Source organism: Akebia trifoliata, chromosome 2, assembly GCF_017979445.1.
Source record: "Akebia trifoliata isolate Shusen 1 chromosome 2, ASM1797944v1, whole genome shotgun sequence".
Lineage (NCBI taxonomy): Eukaryota > Viridiplantae > Streptophyta > Magnoliopsida > Ranunculales > Lardizabalaceae > Akebia > Akebia trifoliata.
This window is the reverse complement of record NC_141376.1, coordinates 797,344-808,071: the sequence shown is the minus strand read 5'-3', so window position 1 is coordinate 808,071 and position 10,728 is coordinate 797,344. Positions and strand designations below refer to the sequence as shown.

General features: G+C 34.6%; 1 protein-coding gene across 2 annotated transcripts; it reads left to right on the top strand.

Annotated features, from left to right (window-relative positions):
• The first annotated feature begins 5,211 nt into the window (after positions 1 to 5,211).
• Positions 5,212 to 9,960, top strand: LOC147408552 (glutamate receptor 3.3-like). Of its 2 annotated transcripts, none has more exons than XM_086419454.1 (6): positions 5,212 to 6,136; positions 6,311 to 7,659; positions 7,732 to 8,009; positions 8,334 to 8,365; positions 8,464 to 8,860; positions 9,370 to 9,528. In XM_086419454.1, exons 1-6 carry the CDS (start codon positions 5,872 to 5,874, stop codon positions 9,392 to 9,394), a joined length of 2,346 nt encoding a protein of 781 aa, XP_086275580.1. In that variant the 5' UTR covers positions 5,212 to 5,871; the 3' UTR covers positions 9,395 to 9,528. The 2 variants fall into 2 exon arrangements, with proteins under 2 accessions (XP_086275580.1, XP_086275570.1); XM_086419444.1 differs by having other exon boundaries at positions 5,219 to 6,136; positions 8,464 to 8,870; positions 9,370 to 9,960.
• Positions 9,961 to 10,728: the final 768 nt, after the last annotated feature.

Sequence of the window (10,728 nt, the reverse complement as noted above, 5' to 3'; positions counted from 1 at the left end):
TCAAGTCGAGTTTTAAAATTATATTTTAATTATTTAAAATTATTTATATATTTTAATAAATCTAATTTTCATAGACCAAATCAGTTTGATGTTGATCATACTCATCTCCATCATCATCATCTATTTTGATTTAAAGATTATTAGTTTTGGTAAGTAAAACCATTTTTTTTTCCTTTAAATTGATCTATAAGATATGACTATAATTAAAGGGTATGTCATTAATTATAAAACATAGAAATAACTCAAATATTTTTAAATAAATATATTTCCTTAAACTTCAAAAATCATTGAAAGCATAATTATGATATTTTCGCTTAAAATTTTTTTTTAGACTAATATTTGATAAATTGAATATTAAAGAATCCATATTTTTTTATAAAGAACTTTTTAGTACATATTTTCAAAAGAATAATTCTTTGCCATAATTGTCCATTTATTTAGTTATTATTATCTCATTTTAGGATGTTAAAAACAAAAGCCAAGAACGTGCACCCAATAAAGCACCTGCAACTTGCAATTGTTTAATTGTTTGGACTTTATTCTTTTCTTCGTCCGTTCATTTATCTCTTATCAGTCCTTTTATGCTCCTGAAGAAAATAATATACAAATTGTAATTAAATATTCTTTTAGGATCCCTTCAATTACATCCCATTTATGAAGGCATGCATCATCATCCTTTCGAACATTCCATGCCATTATCACCCAATCAAAATAGGTGATATAAAGTCCAAATGATGAGGCCCACAACACTTACAAAATATTCGCCTATCAAATCACGTGGGTCCTACTTTAATATGTACACCTGTCATTCCTTTAGTGGTCCCTACAAAAATAGGCGATCTAATCATAATATCTCAATACTGTCTCTTTTATTTATTTTTATTATTTTTAATCTTTTTACTTTTAACAGTCGTCAAGGACAATAAAATTTAAATAAAACGAAGATTTGATGTGCTCTCGAGGTCGTGACTTCGAATCTTTATATGTCATCTACTCAAAAGGTGGTTACTTAATTGACTTTACTTGACAAGGTGGAATGGTGCATTCAATTTGAAGATTAGTCATGTTGGATAAGATTGGGTAGGGCAAAGCACAATAGACCAAACTGGGTTGGTCCATTACCACATAATCACCTCGTTACAAATAAAAATAAATAAAACTACTCCTTGACGTTTCTTATTAATCTTTTCCATTTGATTTTTTTAAGAATCGATTTTTGGGATTGGATCAGAGTATCATGGAGTCTGATTCGACTCATCAAAGTATCCTCTAAAATGAGTTTACTTTTATTTTGATATCAATTGAAAAAATATTAGAATTTTTTTTATTAAATATAGAATAATAAATGTTACAATCTTATAATCTCATTTTATACTATGGTCATGAACATTTAAAATCTTAAAAATATTGTATATACATATGAAAGGATTGGGATTAGTTAGACTCATGAAAAAACACAAAATTGTAATCGTTAAGGCTCAAATTCTTAAATCTTTGAAATATGTGATTTATTCTGTTATTTACATATTAGAATTTTGTGACCTTCCACGAGCCATTAAATCATATTCCATTTTACAGTTTAAACCAATTGACTTGGCTTGTCACAAGTGAGTTCTCAAGAAATGTCCATGACTTAACTAAAAAAATTATTCCACCTCACCTCTTATGTGAGTTGCGTTTGTTCAAGTTTTATGATCATGTCTAGTGTTATTGAGCAAAGAATCATGATTTTTTGACTTAAAACTTTTCACGATTGACGTGACAAAGACACAAAATCATAGATATTTTTTCTTAGGGATACACAAGAAAAATGATCAATGATCTTGTGCCTATGTCATGTCACATCAGCCGAGTGAAAATTTTTTAAGTAAAAAAATCATTAGCCTTGAACAAATTCTATCTTCGACGATTACATGATTTCCATCCACTATTTTCATACTATTTGAATTTATTTACTTCTATAAAGTGTGTAATATTCATGACATTTATAAACTTAGAAGGATGAAAAATCAAGTGAGCCACTTTTTGACCGGGTAAAAACCATCGAGTACCTAATCCACGCTCACCAAATTTTCTCTTACCCACAAAATAATAATAATAAAATTATAATGTTTAAAATGCAAGTAATTATTCTATTTCTCAGTGGCCCATACTTTTTCTATATTTTCTTTAGAGTAATGCATTGTGGACTCTCCCACGCGGTATACTCAAATATTCTTCTGATGTGACATGTGTCAGAATCATAGATATTTGTTTTTAAGGATACACAACTCTGCCGATATAAACCTGCGGGCAAAAAATTATATGGTTACAGTACATGCCACATCAAGTGAGTATTTTGAGTATGTCACGTGAGGGAGTTAGATTATCACGATTCTTTTCTTATTTTTAGATTAAATTAAAAAAAAATTATTCAATCTAGAATCATAGATCTTTCTCATATTTTTATGGTGATGTGTTTATGTATATCCTGAGTACATGCCACATCAGAAGAGTATTTTGAATATATCACATGGGAGAGTCAAATTATCAAGAGTATTTTGAATATGCCACATGGGACAGTCAAATTATCACAACTCTTTTCTTATTGAAGCGGTTGGATCTAGTAAGCATTGCTGACGAATAACTACCTGCTCCCCTTTCCTTTATTATATATATATATATAGGGTCCCTTTCAGCAACAAACATTTTGACAAACATTTTGGCAAAACATTTTTCAAAACATGGGTTAGAGGTTTTGGAATGGGCTGATTTTTGGTGAGGATGATCTCTACGGTGAGGAGATCATCCTCATCAAAAATCAGCCCATTCCAAAACTTCTAGCCCCATGTTAACAGGTTGAAAAATTGTGAACCGTCCATTTTTTGTAAATCATTTTTGATGGGTTAGAAGTTTTGGAATGGGCTGATTTTTGGTGATGATGATCTATTCCCTGTAGAGATCATCCTCACCAAAAATCAGCCCATTCCAAAACCTGTAACCCATATTTTCAAAAATGTTTTGCCAAAATGTTTGTCAAAATGTTTGTTGCTGAACATTTTCCATATATATATATATATATAGGGTCTCGTTCCCCACCCTAAGCTTTACCCTACACTTTAACAAACATATTTTGTCCTACAGGGTTATATATATATATAGGGTCCCGTTCCCCACCCTAAGCTTTACCCTACACTTTAACAAACGTATTTTGTCCTACAGGGTTAGAAGTTTTGGAATAGGCTGATTTTTGGTGAGGATGATCTCTACGGTGTAGAGATCATCCTCACCAAAAATCAGCCTATTCCAAAACTTCTAACCCCATCAAAAATGGTTTACAAAAAATGGACGGTCCACGATTTTTCAACTTGTAAACATAGGGCTAAAAATTTCGGAATGGCCTGATTTTTGGTGATGATGATCTTCTAATCATAGAGATCATCCTCACCAAAAATCAATCCATTCCAAAACTTCTAACCCATGTAGGACAAAACACGTTTGTTAAAGTGTAGGGCAAAGCTTAGGGTGTTGAACATTTCCCAACAGTTTGGCAAATATATATATATAAGGTGGCGTTCAAGGGCCAACTTTTTAGCAAACTTTTTGGCAAAACATTTTTCAAAACATAGGTTAGAGGTTTTGGAATGGGCTGATTTTTGGTGAGGATGATCTCTACGGTGAGGAGATCATCCTCACCAAAAATCAGCTCATTCCAAAACTTCTAACCCATGTTTCCAAGCTGAAAAATCGTGGACCGTCCATTTTTTGTAAACTGTTTTTGATGGGGTTAGAAGTTTTGGAATGGGCTGATTTTTGGTGAGGATGATCTCCACCTCTAACTCATGTTTTGAAAAATGTTTTGCCAAAAAGTTTGCTAAAAAGTTGGCCCTTGAACGCCCCCCATATATATATATACATATATATATATATATATATATATATATATATATATGGGTAGCGTTCAATGACCAACAGTTTGGCAAACACATTTTTCAAAACATGTGTTAGAGGTTTTGGAATGGGCTGATTTTTGGTGAGGATGATCTCTACGGTCAGGAGATCATCATCACCAAAAATTAACCCATTCCAAAACTTCTAACCTTATCAAAAGTGGTTTACAAAAAATGGACAGTTCACGATTTTTCAACTTGTAAACTGGGGCTAGAAGTTTTGGAATGAGCTGATTTTTGGTGAGGATGATCTCCTCACCGTAGAGATCATCCTCACCAAAAATCAGCCCATTCCAAGTCCTCTAACCCATGTTTTGAAAAAGTGTTTGCCAAAATGTTTTGCCAAACTGTTGGCCATTGAACGGGACCCTATATATATATATATGGGTCCCTTTCAGCAACAAACATTTTGACAAACATTTTGGCAAAACATTTTTCAAAACATGGGTTATAGGTTTTGGAATGGGCTGATTTTTGGTGAGGATGATCTCTACGGTGAGGAGATCATCCTCATAAAAAATCAGCCCATTCCAAAACTTCTAGCCCCATGTTAACAGGTTGAAAAATTGTGAACCGTCCATTTTTTGTAAATCATTTTTGATGGATTAGAAGTTTTGGAATGGGCTGATTTTTGGTGATGATGATCTATTCCCTGTAGAGATCATCCTCACCAAAAATCAGCCCATTCCAAAACCTGTAACCCATATTTTCAAAAATGTTTTGCCAAAATGTTTGTCAAAATGTTTGTTGCTGAGCATTTCCCTATATATATATATATATATATATATATATATATATATATATATATATATATATATTTTTTTTTTTTTGTGATATATAATTATAATTTATAATTTATAATTTTAATAATTTAAATTGAGGTGTTATACCAAGAAAAAGTTGGTGTGCCGATATAAGAAATACAAAAATCCAAAAATGCAACCTATCAACCTCACGTATCCTTGAAACTTCAAGTTGGCTTCATCTTCACATTAACACCTCAAGTTTTTCTTAAAGTGATTATGCCCCCTTAACATGTAAATTCAATCTTCTGGACATTTACTCCCTTTTTTCCATTTGAAGAAATCTTCTGGACATTTACTCTCTCTTTTCTATTTAAAGAAGAAAGTATAATCTGTCTTTCTTTTCAGAAGGGAGAGTAGGTGATTATTCTTATGTTGATTCGATCCGATTTTCATTTCTTTTTCAACCTTTATTGGACGTAGAAAACACGTCATTTTCTCAGTAATCTTAATCCTTTTATTGACATGTTTTTTTTATTCCATCACGTTAAACTCTGATGGATGTTTCTTGTCTTCACATGAGTTTATCTTAGAAGGATGGCTCTTGATTTTTCTTCATTTTTAGAGATGTGGGTTTTGTTTTCTAAGTATTAAAAACACCTTGTTTTTACATCTATTTTATGAAATTTTTATGGTTTTAAATGGGGATGCCTTGATTACTTAAGTTGGAAACACCATATTTTGGTCTATAATTGTTAAATTTGAAGAGTTTTTTTCTTGATGGCTCTTGATTTTTCTTCATTTTTATGGATGTGGGTTTTGTTTTCTAAGTTAAAAAACACCTTATTTTCACATCTTTCTTATAAAATTTTAATGGGTTTTTCGTGGTTTTAAATGGGTATGCCTTGTTAACTCAGCGTTTTAGGATTTGGGTTTGGAGTTGGTAACACCATTTTTGGTTCTAAATTGTTAAATTTGAAGGGTTTCTTTCTTGTTTTTGCAAGACTTGCTTTTAGTACTATATTGGTTGTTTGGGTTCTGTTTATTTCCTCTGTTTTGTTAGGGATGTTAGTCTTAGAGCTTTGATATATAGTGGATTCCCATGTTTCCCATAATTTTTCTCCATTGAACATGTTGGGTTAGTTTCAATTTGTGAGGGGAAGGTAATTGGGGTTTTATTTATCATTAAAACCTCTACCATGAAATTGAATTGGCTTGTTCTGTTCCTGGTATTCTATTGTGGAGTGTTCCCGAATGGCTCTAGTAGGAATGTTTCTTCAAGACCGACCGTTGTACACATTGGAGCTGTTTTCACTTTTAACTCTACCATTGGAAGAGTTGCAAAGCTTGCTATGCAGGCTGCAGTGGATGAAGTGAACTCAAATTCCAGTATTCTTGGTGAAACCAAACTAGTTCTCAACATGCAAGACACCCAATGCAATGGGTTTACTGGTATTGTTGAAGGTATTTATTGCCTTATTATTTATTTTGTTTCCTCCTTTTTGCCAATACCCGCTAGCGGATACATCGAGGAAATGGTTCTTAATTAGAATTTTCCTTATCACATAAGAATTTGGTGATCCCTAGTAGATATATACATGTCTAATGCTCATGTTTGGATTCTATTACTGATTACAGTTTTGCAATTCATGGAGACGGATACTGTTGCCATCATTGGCCCTCAATCATCTGTAATTGCCCATTTGATATCGCATGTTGCAAATGAACTCCAAGTTCCTTTACTATCATTTGCAGCCACAGACCCCACCCTCAACTCACTTCAATTCCCCTTTTTTGTGAGAACAACACAAAGCGATTTATACCAGATGACTGCGGTAGCTGAGATGATTGATTACTATGGTTGGAGGGAAGTAATTGCGATTTTCATTGATGATGATTATGGGCGTAATGGGATATCTGCATTAAACGATAAACTAGCGCAAAGACGTTGTAAAATTTCTGATAAATTGGGGATTCCCCCACGGTTGGGAGTAAGTCGTGGTGACATTATGGATATTCTTGTAAAGGTAGCAATGATGGAATCTCGAGTTATTGTTTTGCACACGAATTCTGATTTGGGTCTCAAGGTTTTCTCTGTGGCGAACTATCTTGGAATGATGCAGAATGGGTTTGTGTGGATAGCTACTGATTGGCTATCTACTGTTTTAGATTCTTCTTCACAACTCCCTATAGTGACTACAGAGTCGATGCAAGGAGTTATTTTTTTGCGTCAACACACAGCGGATTCAGAAAGAAAGAGAGAGTTCTTCTCAAGATGGATTAAGTGGACTAGTGGGTCTGTTGGATTTGGTTTGAACTCTTATGGCCTATATGCATACGATACTGTATGGCTAATCGCTCATGCGATCAATGACTTTTTTAATAAAGGTGGGACCATTTCATTTACTAGTGATCCGAGATTACGTGTAGCTGAGGGGGGAAATTTGCACCTCGACGCAATGAGTATCTTTGAGGGAGGGAAAATGTTGCTGAAAAATATATTGCAAGTTAATCTTGTGGGTTTAACCGGTCCGATCCGATTTGATTCAGATAGGTCACTCATTCGTCCTGCATATGATGTCATTAACGTGGTCGGAACTGGAGTTCGACGGATTGGTTACTGGTCTAACTATTCCGGGTTATCGGTTGTACCTCCTGAGACACTCTACACAAAGCCACCGAATCGTTCTATTGCAAACCAACAACTATACAATGTCATTTGGCCCGGGGAATCAATAATAAAGCCTCGCGGGTGGGTTTTTCCAGACAATGGGAAACAGTTGAGAATAGGGGTCCCCAATCGGGTTGTTTTCAGGGAATTCGTCACACAAGTGAGAGGAACTGATATTATGAAGGGGTTTTGCATAGATGTATTTACTTCTGCTGTGAACTTGTTACCTTACGCTGTTCCACACAAATTCTTTTCTTATGGAGATGGTCATAGTAACCCAAGCTATACTGAGCTTGTGAGTTTGATCACAACTAATGTGAGTATGAAATGGGAAGAATTTTTTAACTTTATGTTACATCTTTTAATGCCTGATTTTGCTTTCTTATAGGAATTTGATGCTGTAGTAGGCGACATTTCTATTACGACAAACCGAACTAGGATTGTGGATTTTACTCAGCCATTTGCTGAGACTGGGCTCGTCATAGTGGCACCATTCACGAAGTCGAACTCGGGTGGTTGGTCTTTCTTGCAGCCATTTACTCCAGAGATGTGGTGTGTCTCTGGTGCATTTTTCCTCATTGTGGGAGTAGTTGTCTGGATCCTGGAGCATAGGTTGAATAATGACTTCAGGGGCCCTCCCAAAAAACAACTTATAACCATTTTTTGGTGAGATTTTAATTGTCTGTGCTGATAATATCTACTAAACTCATAATAACAGCATGATTTGCTTGAGTTACGCCGTTGTTGATATGTTTGTGAATTATTCATTTATTATACACATGGTTTTTAAATTCTTGAAAAATCATGTAATACAGAAAAAAAAAAAAAAAACCAAAAATCAAAATAGTTAGTCCAGCTGCAAGATATGGATAACTTTAACGCAACTTTAAGGTCATGGGTTCAGGTCCAGCATTTTATCGAAGAAAACAAAAATATTTTCAAAATTGAAAGCCTCAGTATTTGATACACCTTTTTGCTTTTCCTTTGCAGGTTTAGCTTCTCAACTTTATTTAATGCTCATAGTAAGTGAAACCAAAGTACCTATCTATATTTTCTACCATGGAATTATTTATTTATTTATTGGGATTTATTAAATTATGTGTTTTACTCTTCTTTGCAGAAGAAAATGTACTGAGCACTCTCGGCCGCTTTGTGCTTATCATATGGCTCTTTGTGGTTCTGATAATCAACTCAAGTTACACTGCAAGTCTGACCTCAATACTCACTGTGCAACGGCTATCTTCGCCTATCAAGGGTATTGAAAGTTTGAGAAAAAGTGATGATCCCATTGGATTCCAAGTGGGGTCTTTCACTGAACGGTATCTAACCGAGGAACTTGGCATCCCCAAATCTAGATTAGTACCTCTTGGCTCAGTAGAAGAATATGTTATGGCACTCCAACGTGGTCCTTCAAAAGGAGGTGTTGTTGCAGTGGTTGATGAACGTCCATATATGGAGATATTTCTCTCGACCCATTGCAAATTCAGAACTGCAGGCCAAGAGTTCACCAAAAGCGGGTGGGGATTTGTAAGTATTGTGAAATAACGAAACAACAAAGAGAAAAAACAAAAAAAAAAACCGCACACAAAGATTTAGGTGGTTCAGCACTGTGCCTACATCCACGGATCATAACAAGAACAATCACTATTTCCTCATAAGTTTTACAGCCCTAGAGATTTTTATTTATAAAATCGGGAGTTACTAAAACATGTAAATCTCCCCTAATAAGAAATCCCCCATAATAGAAAACCCTTATAAAAATATTACACAATTGCCCTTTTCATAATCCTAAAAAATTTGTGTGCGTTGACCGACAGAATACAAGACATCTCATATATAACAATTATCTATTTAACAAGGACAGTCTATTTTTTGGACAAATGTTAAAATTGTCAAATGTGCTTTGTTTGTAGGGATAGATGGTAGTTGGAAGGGGATTGACTATGTTAAGATTGTCAAAAGTTAGAAAAATGACTAAGGAATCCTAATAATTTGTTCTCTTGATTTTTTTTCCGGTTCTTATTAGGCCTTCCCTCGAGACTCTCCCTTAGCTGTGGACATCTCAACTGCAATCCTAACACTATCAGAAAATGGGGATCTCCAAAAGATTTATGACAAGTGGCTGACAAGAAGTTCCTGTGGTTTGGAGAGCGCTGAGATAGATTCCGACCGGCTTCACTTTAAGAGCTTCTGGGGCCTTTTTCTCACTTGTGGGATAGCACTCGTAGTTGCGCTCTTCATATATTTCTTGCAGATAATACGGCAGTTTATACGGTACTACCCAGACGAATCTGAATCTATTGGTCAAAGCAGCGCACAGTCTAGGAGCCTACGTAAATTCTTATCATTTGTCGATGAGAAGGAAGAACATTTGAAAAACAGGTCCAAAAGAAGACACCAAATGGAGAGTTCTGTGAGCGGCGAAGAGGATGGATTAGAGAGAAAGTCCAAAAGAAAAATTGAGCTGTCCTCAAATAGCATCACCAACTCTGGCAACTAACCCAACTCATTGCTTTGATAAGATCTAGTTCTATATGTACTTTTTGAGTCATTTTAAACAAATATTTGATGTTGTATCAATTTTCTATATTTAATGAATGAAAGTTTTTTTCTTTTACCTGCAAAGGATTACTCTTATATTTGATGGAAGTTGTATTTCCTGTCTTATGTACTTGATGGAATGATTCAATAGCAATTACATGATGAATCATCTTCTTTTAGTTGGCATAGCTAATAAGAAACAAATGGAGAAACCATCCAACATAAAAGAGGAAGACAAATCAGGGGATCAGGTCCTAGAGAAGAGGAATGGAAATGTCCTCAAATTGCTACATTAAGCTTTGTTTTGATCCGTAATAAAGAACAAAAACATTTCTCATAAATACTTTGTTTGATGATTGATGTACTTTGAAATACAATGAGTGACCATTTTAAGTACAACGATTAAGTCGCTGTTGGGAGACTATGTATTTTCTTGAGCTTTGAGAAAGTGGCATGATGTAAATGCATTTTAGATATTTCAACCACACGGAATCACTGCATTTGATATACTTGGCAATATGAAAAGCAAGAAATGTTGAAAGTGCTCCCACATGGAACTTGATTTCAGGCATCACTTAAATCCGCACCGAAAGGCTAAAACAGTACAATCATTTGTATTTACAAGAAGTGGAAGGAAAGAAAAGGAGGCGAAACAACAAATAAATGGTGGGACAAATTGGTGCTGAATTGACCTTCAATCTAAAGTGCTTTATGCACCACTCATGTTAGGAGCTTATCTCGTAAGATTTGGAACAATGTGGCATTCGATTCTGCACAAATGATCACAGTCCCTCTATCTTCTCTGGTGTACAAGTAATTTTGCAAGGTGTGGGCCCCACCATGG

Bases quoted from the DNA above. Each gene is read 5' to 3' on its own strand.
- LOC147408552 (XM_086419444.1), top strand. From the start codon at position 5,872: ATGAAATTGAATTGGCTTGTTCTGTTCCTGGTATTCTATTGTGGAGTG. The intron at 7,660-7,731 runs GTGAGTATGAAA...GCTTTCTTATAG, and splicing joins TGAGTTTGATCACAACTAAT to GAATTTGATGCTGTAGTAGG. The intron at 8,871-9,369 runs GTAAGTATTGTG...GGTTCTTATTAG, and splicing joins CCAAAAGCGGGTGGGGATTT to GCCTTCCCTCGAGACTCTCC.